Source organism: Rhinolophus sinicus, chromosome 4 (genome assembly GCF_057876585.1).
Source record: "Rhinolophus sinicus isolate RSI-liver-muscle chromosome 4, RSI-T2T, whole genome shotgun sequence".
Classification (NCBI taxonomy): Eukaryota; Metazoa; Chordata; class Mammalia; order Chiroptera; family Rhinolophidae; genus Rhinolophus; species Rhinolophus sinicus.
In genome coordinates, this window is record NC_142504.1 from 30,936,640 (window position 1) to 30,961,363 (window position 24,724).

Below are 24,724 nucleotides of genomic sequence, written 5' to 3' on the forward strand. Positions count from 1 at the left end.
ACTTACCAGTTTCCAGAACTGTGGGAAAATTACTTTCTGTTGTTTAAGTCCCCCAGTCTATGATATTTTGTTATGGCAGTCTGAACAGACTAATACACCTATGTTATCTCCTGTATCCACACAATCCTAAGAAGTACCATATTTTGCCATGTACAATGCGCACATTTTTTGCCCAAATCTGTGAGGGAAAAATAAGGATGAGCATTATACATGGGAAGTACTAATTCTGTATCTATATAAATGTTTTTATTTCTTTTATTTATGCCTATGAGTTAAAAGTGTAACTCTAGAAATCAATAACGATATCTGTATGTAAAATAATATCCTGAAATGCAATAATCGGTTTTGTTGAACTTATGACGAATTTGCAACTTCGAAGAGGTCTTGGCCTTCTACGATGAGTAAATATTGTAAATTTGTTACTGGTACATAAAATTTCTTGTACCATAATATGTTAAAAAATTAATGCTAAAATTCCTTTATAATACAAAAAGCAAGTACCTAAATGTAAACAAATGAAAATTTGAATTAAAATGAAAGATTTTTGTCCCCTGAAAGTTTGGGCCAAAAACGTGGGAGTGCATTATACACAGGAGCGCATTATACGTGGCAATATGCTGTAAGTGGAACCCATCAGCATTCAGCACAGACGCCTGAGAACACCCATTTCCCTTAGACCACAGCTTCTCTGACCTCAGTGAATGATTGAGTGGGGTGATGGGTAGGACAGGAGAGTGACAGTCCAGAAAACCTCTCATTGCCATCTGGCTCCCATTGCTCAACATCAATAATACCTGGGACAATTCCTTGATGAAACACAATGGGAGAAAGTCCAGTCCAGTTTTAGCACAGGGCATGGGAAGGGGAGGGAAAGGGATTTAGGGAACTGAATAAAATCTTCAATGTTTGGGTTCTATGCCTCCAATATATGTGCACATTAATGGGGCAGAGTCAATGCTAGCAAGTCTTAGATAGTTTTGTAATAATATTAAACTTTAGCTTGATCACTCACAATATGACATGGCAAGCCAAAGAAAACAATTTAAAAACAATTTGTTCAAAGGTGTATTGCCATGGCCTTAACTAGCTCACTCAGTCATTTGTAAGTTATATGGTCTCCTTCACTGCTATTTTTAGATAAGGAATCGTCTATGGTAACAATCTGTTTGCTATAATCCTGCTGATAATTCTAATTTCCCTAGATAAATCCCAATGATCAATTCTGCTTCGTCTTATGTTACTTTTGGGAGAAGATTCCAGAAAGAGGACAGATAAAGAATGAAAGCTGGCAAAGCAGTTTCTCGGTTTCCAGCTTCCTGGGCCAAAAATAGAAAAAGAAGTTCCTGCTGTTTGATTTAATAAGAATCAGTGTCTCGCTGAAGCCTCAATCGTGGGACCAGTCAGACTCAATTGGCATAAAAGAAGTGTTTCCGAATGTCTGCATTTCATTTCAGCACATACATTTGAACTCCCTTATGCTTTTTCCTGAAGGCACGAAATAGCACTGCCGTGCTGCTGTTCCTCTTGTCTGACCCACATAATTTGTATCTTTTATGTCAGAGCTTAATTTTACCTTTATGTCATGTGCATTCTTTAATTTTCCGTAATTGTATACTTCAAAATGTGTATCACAATCTATGCAACAATGGTTGAGGTTTCCTCTTCTGGGTTTCTCCATCCTGTAGTACATCCAGCATTGCATTTGAAAACTGGGTCTTACTTGTATTAGTTAGGATGTTCTTGTCCATGGATTTTGTTCTCTAATTACTAAGCACCCATTAGGTCCTTTCATTTTGTCACCCCAGGAATGCATTTTAAATATGCAGCCCTAGTTGTCAAAGAACTTTCTAGTCATTCATCCCCTTCTCTTCGTTGGCTTCTGCCCAGTAGCCACTCCTTGCCCCAACATCCAAGAGAAACGCTTAGAAAATTTATTTTCTTCTTTTTTATCAGCCAGACTATAAGAAAATTATCCTTTCTTTAATTAAAAAATAAAAATCCTAAGTCACATTCTAACACTGCTCTGGTCATAATATACCTTGGAAAATGCATTTAACTTACAATAATTTATATCTTTTTTGCCTGTAGCTGTTTTGTCGAGTTGGATTATGGACCACAATCTGGGCTGGGGAAAAGGACAAAAATCGATGGGAGAAGAAATCAAGTTTATTGAAATAAACTTGATGTTTCCACCAGAGACTGAAGTCTTTCCAGGACACTATAACAGGTCTCAGCCACTCCCCCAGGTCACTCAATAGTGTGGTGAGTGAGCTAGAAGCAGAGCTGCAAGTCCTGACTTTCTGTCAACTCTCTTGACCACCAGCCAATTTCCCTCCAGTGTCTCCATCACTCCTCATGCGGTGGGAGGAGGGAGCTTCTCTTCAAGGTTAGCGGGAACCTCATGCACAACCAGACACTGGATGGTTGTGAGCTGCAACCTCATCTATAACCTCTATAGACTCGTGATGAGAAGTAAAGCCACACAGAGAAAAAGTCAACTGAGGATTTTTAAAACACTGGCACAAATGAGGTTAGTTAGTATCACTCCACTTCACATTCTATTGTCCCCCTGAACTAGTGAGGGTTTCAGGTCATTGTCAGTTTCAGGTCATTGTCAGATAATCCTTAAAAAGAGAATGCTAAGAACAAAGAAACCAAATCAGGAAAAAATAAAAGTAAAAATAAAATCCTCTGACCACGCCAAGCCTCTAAATATAACTTTTCCACTTACCTCAATGCAGATAATTCTAAGATATATATTTCTGATTCTATTCATCCCATTTAAAAGAGAAAGACCACACCAGGGTAAGCAATGCAGGGTGGTCAGAATGCATAATGTAATGACAGTGTGTAGAAGCCACTACAGAAGACAGCAGGAGCTCTGCCAGGTTGTGTGGTGGGGCCGAGTGGCTGATTTCTATGCAGAATCCACCGATATTTTCCAAGTATGGACAACTTTTACTGAAAGGAAAATAGAAAATGCAGGACCAGAGCCCACACTAAAAATTCACTTTAGTTAAGACAGAAAACTGCCTGTGGAAGTAGAAGGTATTTCGTCTTGCTATTCTTAACAGAGAGAAATGAGCCTTCGGGCTGCACTCTTTTTAGGATTAGGCTAAAAGCCTGTCAGTCTTTGCAAAAGAACACTGAACTGATGTCTTTTTCTTGTGCATTTGCTTTCTAGTGCTTAAAATGACCCTTTTTTGAGACGAAGGATTTGTTTGCAATTATACACTTTTGAAAAATATGAAGAATCCACACAGATCATCAAGAAATGGATAGCTAATGCAATGACTCCAAAATGATAAAAGTACAATCATTGTAAGGCACCTGTTGCGTCTCCCTGTCCACAGTCCTCTTTCCTACTAACCAAACTATGTAACTATGAAATTATTGCAACATCACAGGAGAATGTGGAAGCACAAACTGCCTGATTTCAGTGAGATAGTGTCTAGAAGAGATCAGTTGTAATAAGTAAGTTTTGCCAGAGATCAGAAAGGATGTGGAAGAATAGTGATAAGTTGGTGCATGGGGGGCGGGGGGGGGTGTTAGATTTTTCCACATTTTTTTAATTCTGTGGGCTCTCCAAATTCCCTTTTAGGTTTAGAAGATGCTGGTCCCATGTTACCAAGAAATGCATGTTATAACTAAGAAGTGCTTAGCAATCAAGGTCTCCAATTTGCTGTTTTTTTATTTCTAGACTGGCAGCTTTAAATTTTTTTCAGGTTTTTAAATATGTTCATCAAAATAGTTTCTTTCTTTCTTTCTTTTTTTCCCTACAGCCCCCACTGCTGAGAGCCCCACGGGCTGGCTCACCATCACATCCGTCCTCAGCCCAGACTCAGCCAGAGCATTTTGAGTGGCCCAAGTGCCCCTGTGAGTCTTTCCCACCCAGGAGGTCTTGAAAGGCAGGAAGGAGAGTGCCCTGAGGTCCATGGTGGGTGGATGCCCTCCTGCCTGACTATTCCAGGCCCAGGATGCAGTTATACCTTGCACCGGGCCAGTGATGACAGACTGCCAGGCTACCAAGTATTGAAGCCAATCCAGCAGTTGCCCATACATGACACAAGGCCTCTCCCAGGGGTTGCTGAATATCCTTTGGGGTCTAGCTTCTCTTTGTAGTAGCCAACGCTAGGACCCTGTCTAACCAACATCTTGTAAGTGTCAGGCTGCCAAAAATACTCCTTGAATGAACTGCACGGACTCTGCTTATCAAGGCCCACATAGCCCCATCACTGAATGCAACCTAGGAGCATGAGACTCGGTTCCAGTATTTGTTCTACTGCTCACTAGCTGGGGAACCTTTAAAGTGAGAACTCTCTCAACTGGAAAAGAAGAAGAACAAAATTATTGTCTGCTGCACTGTTGTAAGGATCAATGAGATCATAGAGGCAGAAGTGTTGGGAAAGTGGAAAATATAGACAAACGCAGTTATATTCACTAGAGTAGTTATCAGAGTTCAGTACATGGTAGCTAAACTGCCCTTATTATTTTTTCCCTCCACATAACCTCCATCTACTAATTCAGCTATAACTCTCCTGGCTGCTTAAGTTACCCCGGGTTTGGTCTCCCATCAGCTCAGGCATACTCAGGATTGCAGCACTTTGTTTTCTTTTTGGCAGCCATTGATATTTACTTGGCTTTTCTCCTAACTTCACAGATATCAACTCTAGCAAGGTGTGTCACTAACCCCCCAAAAATGGTACTCTCCATCTCTCCAATGCACATTGTCCCTATGTCATATTCAATGTGGACTTGAGCCCATTCCTGGAAAAACCACTCCAGGTCTTCTGACCATCCACCACGGAAGCAGATGCCAGCAATGAGTGAGCTAGAGAAAATAAGTGTGTGTGTGTGTGTGTGTGTGTGTGTGTGTGTGTGTGTGTTGGGGGAGTTGCAAGGGGGGGGGAGGAGAGGGGCAGCTGAAGTTAGGATTCTGGCGGGGACAGACCAGGTGGGAAGGCAAAGGGGAGCTGATTAGGAAATATCTCAAATAGGGTGAGGTAGGAGATCAGCATCAGAGTAACAAAGGCAGGAAATACCACTTTAGTTTGGGCAAAAGAGGAAAAGGGAATTGTGGGGCAGGAAGAAGAGTCCCACACTTCAAAATAAAGAGGGTGACCACTTTTGTCACCTTATAATCCCCTTTCTTCATCTCTCCTCTATAGTGGTTTCCAACTATTGCTGCATATTCAAACTACCAGCGGTCCTCATCTAAAGGGCTTCATAATTACTTTGGTGATGCCCACTTCCATTTCCTCCTCTCCAGAGAGGGATGAAAGCTCTTTCCCTTTTCACCTTCCCAAAGCTGGTGATACAGTCTGTCCCCTATAGTTAGATAAGTTTAAGAGAAATAATTTAATCACAGAAAAGGTACTATAGTGGTATTCAGCAATTTAAGTTTTCATAAGGTTTTCTGAATGTGTCTTTCATGAATATTAAGGGTCATTTATATGTACTAATTATCATTCTTATCTGAGTAGCACAATCTTGATTTTCAATATCTTTAAACATGTGTGTGGTGAATTGAGTAGCTTTTATTTGGTACCTAGACTTTCAGAGTCCTCATGGTCACTGAATCAACTTCAAAGGTTAATTAAAAGTATTAAGACTCTCACTTTGCTCCTGGTGGCAATGCTATCAGGTTGGTGCAAAAGTAATTGCGGTTTTTGCAATTATTTTTAACCTTTTAAACTGCAATTACTTTTGCACCAACCTAATACATAGCGTTTAGAACCCCCATCCACTTCTGGTCACCAGATGAAGTGAAGATAGTAGTAAGAAGTTGGGGGATACAGAGATATTGTAGTCGGCATCTTTTGGTAGGATATTCAGAGTATTTCTGAGTTGTTTTTGTTTTTGAAATCAGAAATATATTTTCTTCTAATATACATATATTGGATCATTTAATGGAGAAACTAAAATAAAATTAAATGTATGTTGGTGAGATCTTTAGTAAAAGATCCCAAAGATACAAGGAAAGTAAAGAGAGGATGCTCTTTTCAATCAATACTCATATTAACTATTGAGTGATAAAACAGGTAATTTTTAAATTCCCATTAATTCCAAAGACCTTTCAAATGTGGTTCTTCACTCAGCATTATTATGGTCCTACTGACCTGTTTACTATACAATCCTGTGAATATTAAGCATATTATCAAATTTTTATTGTCATGGGCTACCTATAGTCAGTTAATATATTTTTTTAAAATTTTGATAAACAGCATGTACATCGACTAAAACAATACATTGTGTTACCTCTCTTTTTTTTTAAATTCGAGATGTGCTTTATGTAATATCAAAATAGTTTAAACGGCACTGTTTTTTGAAAATGTGCTTCTGATTAACCCATAATCCTTTTAGTATTTTCTTGGTAATTCAGCAAACCTCTTAAAACTGAACAAAATTAAGATTTTTGTGCTTCTGTGTTTACAGAAAGAGCATATCAAACTGACAAATTTGATAATCTTAAAAAAAAGACAGAAAAAAAACCTGTTCTTATTTCAAAGGTTCAAAAAATAAAGGTTATTTACTATGCAGACCTAGACTTCTTGTTGTTTTTTAAGATAGCAAATTAGAAAAACATGGCCAGAGTTAGAGGTTACTCAATCAGGTTAAGCTGGGGCTTTTATTCCAGCAGCTCCTGTTCCCCAAATTATATCTGATAATGTTCTAAAGTCTAAACATATTTCAGTTCAAAAAGATACTTAGCTCTTAGATATAAAATGGCACTAAGCTCCCAAAGATCAACAGGTTTACCTACCCTTTTTAACTGATATATTTGTAGTCAGAGTAATCTGCCACTCAGGACGCCTGAATCGTAATATTTGAGGAGCTGAAACTTTGAGCTGGAATGTTTGTTGTGCATTTTCCTGTGCATAATCACAGGATAGGGACATTAATAAAGGGGTTGGTGTATTGGCCACTGCTGAGGCCTATTATTTAGGCAGAGTCATGGCAACAGAGCAAAGCTGAATGCTTGTAAGCATAATATAATTTCATCACGTATTGTGTTGAATGGAAGAGAAGACAAATGTGTCAGCAGACACAAGCAGCAAACTATCTACAACTATTTGAAATGATCTCTGCACTTGCAAACTGGAAACAGCATCTGTATTTCTCAACAATTCAAAAAAGATTAGTGATACATATTCCCCTAAACCGCTACAAAAATACCATTATCTGTAAGCAAGATGGCGCCCGTAAATGTAAGATTGGTGAACCCCCATTGAACTGCATTTCAGAGAGAGGAGGGAACTTGAAATGGCAGTGCTCTGCGGATGTCCACATGGGTGGGCAAGCGTATGTTGCTGCTAAGCAGAGGAAGTGGTACACCAGGATTTCTTCATAAGTGTGAGGTCTTTATAAACTCATCTTTATGGGGGCGGTTTTAAATAGAAAGAAAATGACACATAGTCCCCAACCAGGCTTCCTAACTGTTTGGAGAGGGTTGCCACTTTCCCAAAACATAGGTTACTGTGGGGGAATTTTCCAAAATTGTCAACAATTCCATTTTTAAACTCGGTTCTTCCTCTCCACATAAGACAGATGCAAGGCAGCATGAACTATATTTGGTCTAGTAGGAGATGTAAGTTATTTTTACTGTGCTGACTCCTACCTGACAGTGGAAGACGTATTCTGGTGTGGTTTTCTTAAATTTCATGTTCCAAACCAAGGCCACTCCATCTGGTTCATGGGGAGCATCTTCATTGTTGTTGTAGGACGCGACCATCAGCTCAGGGTACTGAAAGGAAGAGGTCACGTAGATGGATTATGCCAAGATAACAACACAAAGAAAACTTTAATTCCTACGGACACATGCGATGCTACAGACTTTAAACGGCACTTTCTTTTTAAGTTGTGGCATACTTAATACCAACTTCCTGCTTCCACCTACCACAGTCTGGTTTCTGCCTCGAACGTTCCACATATGCTTGCCATCGTCACCAATAATTACTGAGCTGCACACATTACTGGACCTCTTGACATCTGGGCTAGTCCCTCCTCCTATACTGGCTTCCATTACATCTTTCTCTCCCAATTTTCTTTCTGCCCACTCTTTTTAGTCCCTACAGGTTCTCCTTCTATTATCATATTCCAGGGAGCTGTTTTATGTCCTCTTTTTGGTCCCTGTCTACCTAGTGACCTCATCTACTCCAAATGGCTTTAAGAATCATGAATATGCTGACCATGTTTAAATCTATCTATATCTTTAGGCTGGATTTCTCTCTGAGTTGCAGATTCTTATGAATGACTACTTATTTGGGATTTCATAGACACATTAGATGCAGTGAACAGAAAAATGAGCACATTGCCTCCTACAAAAACCTACTGCTCCTCCAGGCTTCCTCTTTTGGTACCTTGAACTAACATTCACCTAGCTACCCAGGCCAGACATTCCACATTCATTTTTACTCCTTCCTCTTTCTCAGCCCTGTGTACTGGCTTTCACTACTTCCTCAGTACCTTTCAAATAAATGTACGTTTTCTTTCCATCCTTAAGATGAGAGCTTCCTAAAATAATTTCTTACCTCAATGAAGGCAACAGCTTCCTAAATGCCTTCCTGTTTCCAGACTTTCCAGCCCAACCCTCACCTATTCCACTCTCCATCCTTTGTCAATATGACTTTACAAAACATACATGTGGCTAAGTCACTCCTGCTAAAAATAATGGCTCATCATTACTGTCAAGATAAAATGCAGGTCATATAGGATCTTTTGTGATCTGTCATTTTTTACCTCCTCTTCTTAATCTCTTACAACCTTCCCTAACTCTTCCCACCCCCAAACTCTGTGACCCAGCCTCACTGGGCTAGATTCAAGGTTCATAGGTACAGCCTCTGTACCTATGAGTCTGATACTCTCATTGGAATGCCTCTTCTTTGTTGTATATATCATTAACTCATTCTTTAAGACTCAATGCAGGCATCAATTCCTCTGAACAATCCTAACTATCCACTAGTTACTACCCTCCTTGACTCTCATTGGCTCCCTTAGCATTATGTGTGACCCCCCCCCAAGCCATTAATGCACTTGTCAGATTGTACTATGTTTGTTTGTCCACCCCCCCCCACACACACATCTATGTCTCTTACTAGTTTGTAAACTCTCAGAGTTTAGGAGATGGTTTTTATTGACCTCTGAACCTAGGGTGTAATAACTCCTAGCACATGATAGCTCGTACCAAAATCTATTGAATTACAAATGCTCTTTTTAATTTTAGTAGTAACTGTGCTCAGCGGAAAGACTGTATATTTAATCCTTTGTTGTCAAATAATGCCAACAATTACAAACATAAGTGCAAGAAACACAACCAGTAAAATGACAAGGATTCTACAGTGAGTAGAAATACCTCCTCACCCTATAGGAACTCTGTGCTGTGTGTTAATAGACAAAGTGAGGGTGGATCTCATGGGAGGTTTTTATAAGTTAGACAACATTTCATGAAAAGGCCATTCCCACCTAGGATTTCCAAAAGGCGGTCCCATTAAAAACTGCATCATTATATGTGCAATTATATTAAGATTATAGCAGATCATATCACCCTTTACTCAGAAATAATTTAATTTTTCCCTTCTATTTCACTATGCTGTGTATATATTTAACAGAAGATTATCCTTATAAATTTGAACATCAACGTTTTTTTCCTATCAACAATAATTAAACCTAAGTCTTCACATGGCTTTATTCATTCTTACAGCTCCCTCAACTTAAGAAAACTGCACAGAGTTACAATTTGCTGTTAAGAAAGGCCTTTGATTCAAAGAACATTCAAAGACACTAACATCCAGATAAACACAGAAGTCTCCAGACTGTCCATCTGAAGTTTAACTATGTCACATGTGAAAAGGCAACGCTATAAACATCAATACCACTACCACAGTGGCCAATGAGCAGCCAGATGTGTCTGGAATCATATCTCAGAGCTTCACATCTGGGTCTCATCGTTAGTTCCCACTTGTAGCTTTTCTTTTTTCCATTAAAACATATTTTAAATTATTTGGGTTTAAGACTCCTTTAGAAAACAGGGAGAGTTTTAGTAAAATATCAGTGAAACGAGTTTAGCGTAATTTCTATAATTGGGCTCATAAGTCCTAAAGATACTGATTTAACTCATCACATGCAAGATTTTATGAATTCAAAGTCTCTTCTAGTATGTCTTTTTCTGTTGTTTGTGTGAACATGATGAGTCATATTTTCTTATTCTCCAATAAAAAGTAAATCTCTGAACAATTATTTAAACCTTAAAGGTTGAAATTATGATTTTAAAGAAAATATAAACAATTACAAAATTTGTGATTTCTCCGGGGGCTGGATTATCTAATATTTAACTTAGGAGAATTTTACCTGGAAATTGCCAGATCTGCTCTTAAGCTGTTTATTCTTATAGAGAAAAAAAAAAAAAATCTGACATTTATTGGAGAGAAAAGAACTAACATGTTTTAAGTGCTCATTCTGTGCCAGACTCTGAGCTAGGTGATAATGTTAACCCATTTGGCACTTGCAGTTCTCTAAAGTAAGCAATGGTTTTCCTATTTCTGCAGACAAATAAGGCAAGGGTCCCTTGGTGAGTGACTTGTTCCGAGTTATGTTGCTCATAAATGAAGAAATGAGAACTCTGCTTGAAGTCTGGCTTCAAAGCACACGTCCCTTCTAGCCCACTGTAGCATGTGTCAAGTGCCTCCCACGCATATGTACTGCACCAGGTGAAATGTGGGAGAACAATGTAACAACAACACACTTTCCTCTATAGGAACTCACTGTTAAGTAGAGGGAGGGAAGACTCATGTAGGAATAACTATAATGCAAACATAAAAGCAGAACATGATATGTGCTAAGATGGAAGTAAGTGTAAACAAGGTTCTTTAGAAGTACAGAGGAGAAAAGAAATACTTTAGTTGGGATGAGGAGTGGCAGGGAGAAAAATTAGAAAGGACTTCTGAAAAGAAATGGGATGAGTTGGGCTTTGTCAAATGGGTGGGTTATTAGGAGAGAAGGAAAAGGAGAGTATGGACAAGGGTACCAATAGGGGTGCAGGAGATTTCTCTTGGGTATCTGCTGGCTTACACTGATTCTCCCATCTTTGGAGATTACTGCAATAAACAGCTGTTTGATTTCCCTGGTACAGCTCCCTGGTGCAGCTTCCCTGGTACAACTGCAGAGTTGATACCCAGCTGGGCAAATGACATTCTGTAAGCTATTATACATTTTGAACTGAGACACAGAACCTGCCAACTGAGTCAGGTTATGACAGCATCTCACTGGGGAGGTCCCTCAAACTGCCCAGATTTCTACTCTTCCTGAGTCCCAGCTCTTCATCTTTTCCACGGATTCCCTAAGGACCCCAGTAGCTCTCCAATAAATTCCCCTTTTTGCCCAAACTAGCTAGCCAGAGGTAAATTTTTCTTAACTAATACAGTGAGGAAAAATAGGTTTAGGAGACCTCAGGTTGTAGCATTTGGCTGGGAGGCAGGCTGAGGGGAGAGGTAAGAAAGAAGAAAGGGCGGGACATCACAGAAGTTATGGAGTACTAGCTAATGATTTTAGACTTTAGGGTTGGCAGGAGTCATACTCTACAATTATTCATACTGTACTACCACTGCTACTCTCCCTACTGTCACATTTATTGAGTACTTTCTATGTACTAGATACTTTTAAAATTCTAAGTGCTTTAAATACCTTAACTCATGCAATATTCACAACAAGCATGTGAGCTAGGTATTATTATCGTTGGTTTACGCATCAGGAAACTTAAGCCAAGAGAAGTCAGGCAATTAATTTGTCCAAGGTACTAATGAGAGCATATAAGTAATCTTCACAAGTGTTAATCTGGTGAAAGTACTTACAGGGACTCATCAGTGTGATGACTTGAGGGAGGAAGAACAGTTATGAGGCTATTTCCTAATCTAAACAAGCAGTACAGGGGCCCCACCTAAAGTAAGTGTCAAATCCATGTATCAGTGGATTTGAATTGGTATCCATGGGAGTCTTTTTGCTACTGTAAATTTGATTGAATTTGGCAACTAAAAAAGCTGTCAAAGATTACTTGGGTTTGTGTCATGACTGAAAGGCCGGAGAATGCAATTTACATGTGAGAGGAGTATATATGGTGGAACTAAGATCATGAGTCTGATTTGGTACAAGTCTGGAAAACCTGTCCTGTGCTATGTGGAAAGTATTATTGATTTTCTCTGCCAAACAATGCTCCACGAATACCAAAGTTGAAGTAATTCCCCAAGTGCCTAAATTTCTTCTGGGGAATGATATTTGGTGGATATTTTCAAATATTGCAAAGGTGTAGTGTTCTTGTTTAAGAAGCCCAGGAGATCAAAGCAAAGCTATGCAGAAACCTCATACAGCAAGTCCTCGAATAACATCATTTCATCCAATGTCATTTTGTTATAATATTCAGGAGATGCTGTAGGTACTTAACTCTTGTTTATATCAATTAGCCTGCGGTGAAACTGGTTTCATTATATGTCGTTTTGCTTAAAGTCACAGAACCTATTGACCATGATGTTAAGTGACGACTTACTGTCGTTTCTTCCTTTTTCTCCCCTCTGTTCCATTCTGTTCCTATCAGGGAATCATTCTACACACACATGCCCCCATTAGACTCCAAAACTGTGCCTCTATCCTTCTCTTCTTTCTTCACATCTCTAGATTGCATCTACATCCATTCAGGAAGTCTCTTTACCCCATAAGCATATAAGCCTAGTCCTCTGAACCTGACAAAAGTATTATGAGGTAGGAACTGACGATTCCAATTCTTTTTTCTCATGCTCCATATAAAATACATTTTTCAGAATTGTAAACCTCTTCCCCACAGTGTAGATGAACAGCTTACACAAAAATGGGGAAAAATAAATGTGGTCTCTCCATGGTGGAGTTTCTGGCCTTTACAGTTTCACTTCCTGCAACAAAAATATCACACTGCACCCTGTGTGGAGGCAAATCCATCCTCAGGCAAGATGTTCCATCACATGCTGAGGCCAGGAGGGACCAGCCCCGCTGATGTTGGCCCTGCCGCCCCCTGAGGGAGCGCAATCAGCCCATCCAGGAACACAGCAAAAGTTGCCTTTGAGGAATGTGTCAGATAAGATTCCTGTGTAATTTCCAGACTCTGAACAAGTGAACAAGCCGAGCTAAGTGTTTCCTCAGGCTTGGATCTGGTTTCTGTGCATACACCCGAGCGTGCTCACAGACCACCCACAGACTGGCGGGAAGTGGCTGAGCAAACCCTGCTTGTACCAGTCTCTGTGCAATCATGCGCTGCGTGCTCTGCTGTTTGGATGTAAAAGGAGATTCAAGAGGACAGAACCCTCACCCACTTGGTGGCTGATGACAGTCTGGTTGTGGGGATTACAACTTCTCTTCAGTTCTCCTGTTCTCCAGTAGGATGAAATGGGGCTCTTCACATATTTTACTATTCTGCCCAGAACCCCTTCTTCTCTCCTCCATTTGTCTAAATCTGTCTTGTGAGATGTCTTGTCTGACCAGAAACAGATCCCAACCTCTACTGAACTCTGAAAGCAGTTGCTATCTGCCCCATAGAATTCAGCACTTATAATGTCTCTTAGTTGCAGATTCCTAAGCCCCTCGAGGGAGGCCGTGGTGAAAACCATGTGCGCTGAGGTGCTAAAAGACCTGGGTTCAAGTCCCTACTCTCCTACATCCTAGCTGAGTGACTTGGCAAACTGCTTCTCTGAGCTTCAATTTCCTCAGCTGTAAAATCGAAAACAGTAATAGTGGCTGCTTCATACGATGTTATGAGAGTGAAACAGGATAATGCCATCAGAGCCGATGGCACAGTACTTAGCACATAAGAAACACAAACTAAAAGTTGGCCAGGATTATCATGACTAATAAAAGCACAGACTACAAGAAAGCAGAAACTGTGCTGCACATAAATGGCCAGGACTCGCCATTCCTATTCCCCTCATGGCTATTATGTCATTGTCATTGCAGGAGAGAACAGAGCATGGTTGTAAAAAAACCTGGGCTTGGAGGGCAGATCACCTGGGTTCAAATTCAGCCTTCCACACCACTACGCTGTGTGCCTGTGTGCACATAATTTAACTGCTCAGCACTGGGTAGGCTGTCAGCTAGGTGATTTGGCCATTCAGCAAATTGGCATTTGGTAAATTTGCCTACTTTTACTCTGAATGCTCCACTAAAGAGTTAGACTTTTCTCTTAAAGGTAATGGGGAGTTTTAATCAAAGGAGTGAAGCAATCGGGTTTGCATTTTAGAAAGATTACATTTGACCCTTGAACAACATGGGTTTGAAATGCACAGGTCCACCTATATGCTGATTTTTAAAAATAAATATACAGTTGGCCTTCTGTATCCCCGCTTTGGAATCCATGGGTGTGGAGCGTTAACTGCATTGCTCTACATCATCTTATTATATAAGGGACTTGAGCAGCCATAGATTTTGGTATCTGTGGGGGTTGCGGGGGGGAGGTTTAGTCCTGGAACCAATCCCCCGAAGATACCGAGGGACAATTGGTAAGTCAGAAGCTATACACAGATTTTTGACTGTGTGGGACTGGCGGCTGGTGTCCCTAACCCTCACACTGATCAACAGCCAACTGTGTTTGGCTAGACATCCAGAAGGAAAACTATGCATGGACAAGCATAGATGTAGAAAGACCAATTACAAGGTTAGCAATATTACAGGTGTAAGATAATAAATATATGAGTGGAGAAATGGACATTCCTGTAGACAGACTGGGTCTAGGAGATAAGGGAGAGGAAGTTGCTAATGTTAATGACGAAAGTTCTGCTTTAGGTCCTTGGGTGTGGTTTTAACATAGAGAGAATGTAGTAGGCAAAAAATGATTTCGATATGTGGAAATAATGAGCTAGTTGTAAGTTTGAGATTCTATGGGACAACTGAGTGGATCTCTCTGATGTGTAAAGTGGAATTCAGGGGGGAGATTAGGTGGGAGATATACACAGGTTGTTCACGTGGTGGTTGAATCCAAAGCAGTGGAAAATATCTCCCACAGACAGCACGTTGGGAAGAAGAGTAGAGGTTGAGGACATGACCCCGAGGATCACAAGGGTGGAAGAGAAAAAAGAAGTCCTGGAGAAGTCTGAATACTAGAAGAGAATAGAGTTGTAGAACTTAATGGAAGGCTATTGTTTTAATAAGTCTGGGGAAGTTAACTAAGCTGAACAACAAAGAGAAGTCAGGGCCAAAGAAGGCTTAAAAATAGCCACAGGATTTGGTAAGTAGGAAATCACTGGTAACCTTAATGAGAGCAGTTCCACAGACAGAATGGCCTGGCTCTATGTCTGGTATCTGCCGTATAGTAACTTCTCAATGTATATGAATAACAGAGTGTAAAAATTAAACTGAAAACTCAGTAAAATAAGAAAGACAAGCAACAGGCATGGAAAAAAGTTGTAGGTTAATGAACATATCCAAAATAGTGGAGCAAATCTCTCTTATTTTTTTATACAAATCCCATGCGAATATAAGCCCAGTTTGTCCCACCCCAGCAGGAAGTCTTACCTGGAGAGACCAGTCCATACAAGTGACTACTCGGTGCTTGGACCAATGCTCATCGTAGAACTGCCGGTTGAAAGAAAGGTTGGCTCCAGCCTGGACATCCCTAGGAGGATTGAAACATCAAAGACAAATAAGATGCTTCAGAATAGGACTTTATCTCTGCTGCTCACATTGAAAGAATCAAATGGCAAGACTACGGCACACAGTATTCTCTGAACTTAAAGCATCAATTTAGATAGAAAACTCTGACCACAAATAAAGGAAGGAAAGTCTCCTTTACGACAAGTTTTCTCTAACCTGGCCCAGAAAACGTTTCTACATATTGTTCCAAGCCTGCTACAAAATGTCAAATTTGTCTCAGGTTCTTCTCTTGACCAGTACTAAAGGATTCTCCTCTTCCCAAGTAAGTTCTATCTTACTTGGGAAGCAGAGTTTACTAGAACTCTCTCAGCTGTCAATGGAGCACAGGACACTTGGTGATGTTTTTCTTTTTTAATGGCTTTTTTTTGGGGGGAAGGGGGAACAGGACTTTATTGGGGAACAGTGTGTACTTTTTGCCAAGTCAAGTTGTTGTCCTTTCAGTCTTAGTTGTAGAAGGCACAGCTCAGCTCCAGGTCCAGTTGCTGTTGCTAGTTGCAGGGGGCGCAGCCCACCATCCCTTGCAGGAGTTGAACCGGCAACCTTGTGGTTGAGAGCCCACTGGCCCACGTGGGAATCGAACTGGCAACCTTCGGAGTTAGGAGAACAGAGCTCCAACCGCCTGAGCCACCGGGACGGCCCTTGGAGATGCTTTTATATCCATGCCCCCTTATCTAGGCTTAGACCAGAGATAACATACATGTTTCCCTTTACCCTGAAATTTCTGAATGACTATAGTGGCTGTCTCCCTGCTCAATAGCAAGTGATGAGTTCTACCATGAGACAGACATGGTGGAAAGTGGGGAGTTCACCAAACGTATTAGATACTTTACATAGACCAAAATGGCATCTGGGCTACACTTTGGCTAGTGTTTACTTCGCTGATATTCAGCTGACCCCAAAACCTCCTCTGAAGAACCCAACACTGGTCCTGCATTTGCTCCCCAAGTTTAAATTGAGTAATGCCTGTTCTGTTCTAGCAGCTTTTTTGGGATGTGCCTAAAAAGCTGCCTAAATGTCAATTCAGGAGTTGCTCCACACTCCCTTTTTTTTGTTCAATTGCTTCATTCTACTGGCTTGCAACCTGCATCAATTGTCTCACATACTCGTAGATCTTGTTTAGACGGGGTGACCCGGCTTCAGATTATTCAGTTTAGGCTCTAATCAGCTGACGTATTATGAGTTGCTTTCTCCTGCTAACCCTTCTTCAGCTCCACCTTTGCAAACTCAGGGAAGAGGTACATGCACCCAAGGAACTGCCAGGAAACCAGAATAACTCTGGGCCAGGCACCCAATAGGAAGTAGGACCCAGAAAACCAACTAAGCCACACAGAGTCGGCTTTTTAAAAAGAAAACAATCGCAGAACATGTATGTTCAAAACACGGTTGTCTCTTTGAAGTAGGCTAAAGATTCTGTCAGCTCTTTAGAACATTTTCAGAACTCCCTTTTGAAACTGTTTTTGGAGCCTCTGTTACATTCCTTTGAGTGTCTTCAATGATGATAGGTTGTCCTTTGAGAATATATTTGAATTTTAGAAATAGTCATCAGGTCTGATGAAAAAGCAAGGTGATTTCACCTTTTTATATTGTTCTTGGCCAAAAGAAATTGGTGGCTACAACCCAGCTATTTCTCTCTCTCACAAAGTTCATAAAATGCCTCCTTTATCCCTATGACAATGGTTAGCAGCCACTGCCTTTTACAATATATATGCTGCAGTCACGGAGAAAGTCATGTGGGGTCATTCGCTTTTATTGATTAGTCTTTGTTTGTTTTATCTTTAAATATATAGCCCTGTACATGTGTTTCCTAAAAGGCATATACAGATAATCTTATGGTATCAAAAGAGGAAAAAGTTTCCAGTTTCTGTTCACTGTCTACCCCATCAGTTAAGGTCTCTCATATCTCATGTTTATTTTCTTCAGCTTCCGTTGGCTTAGACATAAAAAATAGATCTGCTGGATATAAGGCAAATCTCCTTTTGCTGCTTATAAAAATTTTTTCTCAGAGGACAATGTACATGAGTCTGCCAATCTCTATCACCTGGACTGTTCCCCAGATATCAAGTTCAAAAGCATTTCACGGAAGCACATGCTAATTATAGGGAAACTCTAAACCAGAAGTTATAACCAAAGTCCTTAGTCAATGCTGTTTAGCAAGATCAACCCTGGAATTTCATCTTCCTCTGATTTCTTAGTTTTGGGATTTGCCAAGTCAATACATACATGAATTTAGCATCAACAGATAACTTATCATTGTATTTTTTTTTTAAATGCACACAAGAAACTAACCCATCTTTTTCCTCTAACTCTCGACCACTGTAGTCAAAGAAGATGTCAGAGTCTTCTGCTAGTACTCTTTCAATTACCCGTATGGTCCGATCAAAAAAGATGAGAAATTCCTCTGAATGCAGGATCTGCTGTTTTTCTTCCTCTGTCAGCTCCCTTGGAGGGGCTTTTTATGTAAAAGAGATTGTTAGGGGGAAAAAAAAAGGACAATTAAAAACATTTCACAAGGAATCCAACTCTTGAAAGAAACTGCTTATCAAAGGAGTGATGAGACAGTGAGATAAGCCATTGTTAATCTAGTCTAAATTACTCCCAAATTCACACTAAAGGTTTCTGCAGATGTCTCCACTGCCAATGTTACAAAAAGATTTCATATCTGGCCTAATTACTATTTGGAAGAGTTGAAAAAGATTACAAATAAAAACAACTTGGTGGGTTTTTGGTCATCCGTTTTGAACAATTTTATTTTCTTTAGAACTGAACTTGAAAAAAAGCTGAAATAGTACATAATAGAGAAATCTAAAACCAGGTATGTATATTAGATACTACTATAAAACTGCACATATTAAATAGTTAAGAACTATCTATAACATAAATTCAGATAGCACTCTTCCTCTTTCCATGGATAAATTCGTTTTGTTTTTTTAACCTGGTGAGTTGATAAGGTTGACTTAATTGTTATATAGATTCCACTCAAAACCTGAAACATGTCCTTCCAAACCCGCTTTCACCCAAAATATCTTCTGTTTTTCAACAAACACATGGAACAAATAAATGCTTCTGTAAGACACCTCATACTTGCTTTTATGCCTTACTTTTCTGGTATGATTAATCTTATCATATTAATTTTGAAGATGCAAAATGAGGCAAAGAGAGCTCAAATAGTTAACAATATGTCATAGTGTCTGAAAGAAAGTCAGTTCACCTCAGAGTCACAATTGGGTTACATACACTGTTTCTTCAGTTGCTGGGCTTACATAAAACAATAGAGAAAGGATTAAGAACTCCCACACTGAGAAGCACTCAAGGTAGAAACTGTCAGCTGAACCTTTGTGATTCTTCAGGAACCCCCATTCAACTCTCAGGCACCCTGGGTGCCCCTCAGGCAGAGTGCCTTCAATAAATGTTTGATAAATTACTCTTTCAGGAGAACCAGAAACATGTGAAGTTTAAGCTAAGGAAGGAGGGTAGGGTATCACAATCACAGGTGGGGTCCCTGGTGGAATCATTTCCCCAAAACTTCCACCACCATCCTCTAGTCAGGACCGATTTCTACCTGGCCATATGGTCAGAGGAACATTTTAGGTAGTGTCAGTCATCTGTAGCATAATTTTTTAAGGAAATGTTATTTGATTCTATTAATGGTATCTCCAAGCCATTGTCCCAAGAAATGGGAATTGTCCAAAAGCACTTCTGCAGAACCACGGCAGTGGATCTCAAACTTTTAATGTTCATAATGTCTCTCCCCTTCCAATCTCCCCTTTCCTGCCCCAGACGCCAATGCAGGAGGTCTAGAATGACTCCAAAAATCTGTATTTGTACCAGAAACTAGAAGGATTCTGATGTAGATAGATCACACCATGAGAAAAGCTCTCCAGGTAATATAACACAAATGATTCATGCACTACAGGAGATCTTCTCTAAAAACAGTTCACGCCATAGTTTCTAGCATCCCTAAATATAGTTAGAAATATTTCTTTGCTGCCGAAGTCTCCAGAGCCCTAAATATGCCAGTGTGTACTGGGACTCTCCAAGAACCCCCATCAACTTCAGTTAAGCAGTGTTACCCAGATACTAGTTTGAGAAACCGTGAAGTGAGCAATTTGTGGACCATAAGTTACAAGAAGAACTCTAGAAAACCAACCTGAAATCCAACCTTTACTGGGCAGTATGTTAGATTTGATTCTTTAATCAATTAAACCTCTCTGAGAAGCAGTTTTATCTATAAAATGGGGTAATGATACCTAAACTTTAAGTCTGGCTTAAGGGTTAAAGATAAATATATGGGGCAAATAAGCATTCAATAATTGGTAATTAAGTAGCAATTTATTGGTCTACTTTTCAAAACTCCCATAAATTAGGAATTTGAATTTTTCATCTTTATGTAAGGTCAAGAAAACAGTAAAACTACTAAATGTAACTAGGCAAAAGGAAAAAAAAACACTACAAAATGTTAGGGTCATTTTGTTTTGGTTAGTACTGTTATAAAAATAAATAAACTTCACTAAACAAAGATAGTATCGGACCAAGAAGAATGTCTTATTTTAAAAGCCTCCTTCAGCCTTAGTCACTGTTGATGGATGATGACATGAGACACATTTGAAATTAAGCAAAGGAATAGGAATTTGCCCCTTTATTCCTGTTTTTATAATATAAAAGAAACACCTTTCTCTTCTCTGTTTATCTTTTTCAGCTACTTGTACTTCGCCTGTATCTTTCCTTACAGGTCCATTACTTTAAATAAAAAATAGTATCTGTGTAATTTTCTGTAATTTTTTTCTTCTCTGTAGCTTATTGTCACTTTGATCTCAGTTTTCAAGACATACAACTTCTTCTCTAAGAGAAACATAAATGGCTGATCAAAGTGTATTTGCAGAGGACAAGTTCAGGTAGGTGAAGCAGTAGCCTCTCCAGATATTATATTTGACAATACAATATTTGGCTTGAAATTAAATTGCTACTGAAGCAAAACAAAGGATATCTTTTATGCATATTAAGCTTTGATGTCTAACAGGGATCAAATGACATGATTTGTTAGCACAAAACAAGATGCAAGTACTTTTTTAAAATCATAAACAATATTCAACTTAGGAGTTAAACAGGATCATAGTTATCTTTGATAAAAACTCCAACCTCCCATATTTAAAAATCTTTAAATTGATAAATGCTTTTACAATATAATGAAAACCTAATGGAGTATCCAGGAACCACAATCAAAAGTTGTAATCAGAAAAGACCTCTCCAGACATCTTATTTTATGAAAGAAAATTGATCGATTAATGGAATCCACAAGGTTCAAAATATAAGCATAAATAATTGGAATCAGAATTACCCCAGGAGAGATCCCAATTCTCCCTGAAATACCTGTTTGTGCAGCTTTTCCCTATCACTGGAACCTAATAAATTATTTTTAACATGTTTACTGCATAAATAGGTAGGGATTAATTTAATAGCAAAAGGCATATCAGAACAAAACATAGGAATTGATATCTGAGTTTTTGTATAAGTTAAGCAGAAAATTCAATTATAGCAGGTTTGTTGTTTGTTTTTGCAACAAAATATTTAGTATTTTTGCCAGGAGCTAACAATACTCTGTGCATTTAAAGTAACCTTTAAAAAAACAAAAAACATTCTTTATGAAAAGTAGAACACATGAATATGACTTACATACAACTCAAATGACATGACAAGTTTCCAAACTTAACAAAATTTACCTGAACGGTTATATTTAGCTTGAATAACAAGTATGAAAACAATGTACTGCATTCATGAAATTCAAAGTTTAGACGACTGCCTGGTTCTATGAATTCATGTCCTACAAAATTAAAATCTAATATAAACTTTTTAGGGTTAAGTTCTTATTCTATTTATTATAGAAATGTTCATTTCTCTTGGTTTTACATATGAAAATACTTTTTTATGTCTTTCAAGATGATTTTATCCTATTCCTTCTGCTTTTTTGAGTTTTCTTTAGATTTTAAGGTGTAATTTTTCAGTTTCTGTTTAATTTACTCTATTTACTATGCAGTATATCTTTTGGTTTCTCAGGTTCTTAGGGTTTTTTTCCTCTGTAAAAATGTAAAATTCATAATGAAATTCACAATTTATATTGAGATTTTACAATCTCATTTTTAGGTGAAAAGATTTTTTTTTTTTAAATATCCACTTCAGAAATGTCTTGCCTTGTTTCAATGATGTAGCTTTAAATTCCAACATAAAAAATTACATCTTTTAGTATTTTTCAAGAATATATCTAAAAGATAAAAAATAGATACGTAAATCCAGATAGCTTAACTTTAAAATCCGATTAAGTAAGGAGAGGGGCTCTAAGGGAGGGGCTCTTATGGGAATTTTACAGTGAAATCAGTTCATAAACAAGAGCAAGAAAATCAAACCAAACCAATAAAGAAGAATACCCTTCTCTGAAGTTAAGGTTTATGAGTTAATGTGAGGTTTATGAGTTGATGTGCATTTACAAGAGTTAGGTCTCTGATTCTGTTGTTTTAAATCTCCAAACACAAAACTATTAAGACACTCACCTACAAAAATTCCCTAAATTTTGATTAAAGGCTAAAACGTGCCTGCTGTTTTGCTCTACTCTGTTGTGGAAAAAAAGAGTGAAAACAGTAATAAATCAAACCCATATTTCTTTACTGTTTAATGCATTTTGATGTCACTTGGTCAAAAATGTCGAAAGCTAGTGAGCACTGATTTTTTTTCCCCCATCACCCCTCACCACTTTTAACTCCAAAAAAGGACAGATTTCTCAAAAATGTGTTCCCTGGTTTGAAACCATGTATGTCAAGTTTCAGCCCAGAGCAAATTTTTATGGCTGAGTAATAAATCCCTGAAACTCAGGGTTCATAATGGAAGTGCTGACACAGCCCTCACTACTATGCAGCCATGTGAATGGCGCCACGATTATATCTGCAAGAGATTTTTCAAAAAGTTTGCAAAATACTGTCTTGCTTTAAAAAAAAAAAAAAAAGCCAGAGAGTTTGATGTCAACATAAACATGCTTTTAACCCGTTATGTGCTAATTTGCAGAAAAGCCATTAATAGGGAATAAGGCACACAGGGCAGCAGTAATAGGAAATGTACTTTCAAACTTCTTTTTGACTTTTACCAGGGCTTTAATCAATTCCATGTAGCGTAACAGTTAAAACTGGAGGGTGTTTTTGCTCAGAAGTGAAGGAGGTTGCAATGCTTGGCTAGAGAAGATGATTTGGAGCCTGGTGTTGTGAGTGGGTCGGAGTGGGATCCCAGCCAAGAGACAAAAAACATACCCTGGGCTCCTTACCACCCAGTATATCTTAAGGATATTTTGCAAAAGAAAGAAGAGGGTATTTTAATAAACCCCAACTTATTCTGTCTCCTGCTACACCTGTGTTAATGATATTCTATCACCAGCTTTTTTTTTAATGTTCTTAGTAAAAGTTTAAAGGTGAAATCTCTTCAATCAAAATCATTTACAATCCCTTGGAAAAAGTAACTGTGCCTTCTATGGATGCCACTGTTAATGCTGAATCCCCTCCTTGCCCTCAGTTGTACCCCAGGACTTGATAGTAATCAGTCTCACTCCATGCCTGAGCAGTGTGAAGTGAGTGCGTATGACCAATACGGACCCAGCCCTACAAAAGACCTCAGGGACAAATATGTGACACACACTGTGTCCAAGCCACAGACATCTTTAAAATTTTTAAATCAAATGGGCTTGGAATTAGAATTATATTGATCTGTATTGGGGACATTTATTAGGAAATATGAAAAAATCTTTCTAATCTACACTCTGTTCTCATGGACACTCCATTTGGCAGTAGACAGACAATTTCAAAATTCTCTTTTGTGTTCAGATCTGAGAATCTCAAAAGAATACAAAGTTCGATTTTTACAGAAATATCACCTGTAGTATTGTTTTCCCCTTTCTTTTTTCTTTTTTGTTTTCTTTTTTGCTTTCTTGTTACTGTTATCATTGGGAATGTACAATGGAATGAACTAGAGAACCAGACAATTAATAACAAGTGTTTTATTTTATGACTATTTAGTAATAATTTTACTGGAATTGTGATTGGACTTAAATTGCTGGAAATGTAGATGGTTTATATTTTATTTGCTTCTATCACTTAAAAAAACAAATGACTCTTGCTTTGGAGATTAAAGTTTACGGTGCCAAATGTAATATATTGAACAGTCAGAGAAAACTTTCTACATAGGGGATATACATTTAATTTTTACTTACCTCTATAGTCCTTATGTTGGTAAAAATATGTAAGTAAATAAAATGATGATTTAATTGATCTCTCACACCATACCTTCTGTCACCTCCTGTTTTTTGTCTTGATTTTCCAGTTCCGAATCATGGCCAATTTTGGGTTCCACCATTTCCTCATCGTCCTCATCCTCTAGAAAAAAGAAAGAGAAAAGTGCATCATTATCTTTCCTTCGAATCAAAGTCTTCAGTTGATGGTGGGAGGTAGGGGCAAAGGGTCAAGTTTCAATCATTTAGGGCAACTTCTAAGTAGATCAGTCCACAGTGAATGCCCAAGATATATGTTCATGAATATATAAATAAATTATCTCTAAAAGGGGCCTCTTTGAAAGTTCCCCCGAGCTGCTGTGAAAACCGCCCTGAGTCAGCACCTGCTGCATCCATCTCCAGGCCTTCAGCACATGGGATGTCTTGGAATTGCCTCTCTGACCTCTGAAGCTTCTTCAGAGATGGCCCAGGAACAGATCTTAAAATGTTTCCACCTGGGGCACATTCTCCACAGGGTACACCTGCTGTACAGACGACTCATTTCCAATTGAATTCTCACCAAATTAATTTGTTTTTGACCTACAGGAAAGGGTTAAATACAGGTCTGACCCCAGGTCAAATGCCATTGGCAAGTAAACAGGGGTGGGGGTGGGGGGGCCCCCCCGGTAAGGCCCCAAAAGTCATGGCCATAGGCCTGGGAGAAAGCAACCAACCCGACATGGCATTTACACATTCGGAGCAGCGCGTGCATTAATGTGAATTTAATGAGCACTAACAAATGGGCCCAGTTGGCCACCACTGCCA

The 24,724-nt window shown here is 38.9% G+C and overlaps 1 protein-coding gene across 9 annotated transcripts in view; it reads right to left on the bottom strand.

Moving 5' to 3' along the window:
* The window catches only part of DYNC1I1 (dynein cytoplasmic 1 intermediate chain 1), a 289,513-nt gene that overhangs the window by 93,307 nt on the left and 171,482 nt on the right, over nucleotides 1-24,724 (bottom strand). For all 9 annotated transcript variants that reach the window (XM_088797746.1, XM_088797748.1, XM_088797745.1 and 6 more), the window contains 4 exons: nucleotides 23,976-24,065; nucleotides 17,947-18,109; nucleotides 15,523-15,622; nucleotides 7,619-7,744 (listed from right to left, as the gene is read on the bottom strand). In XM_088797746.1, the coding sequence (XP_088653872.1) occupies nucleotides 7,619-7,744; nucleotides 15,523-15,622; nucleotides 17,947-18,109; nucleotides 23,976-24,065 (479 nt within the window). The remainder of the gene's footprint in view (nucleotides 1-7,618; nucleotides 7,745-15,522; nucleotides 15,623-17,946; nucleotides 18,110-23,975; nucleotides 24,066-24,724) is intronic.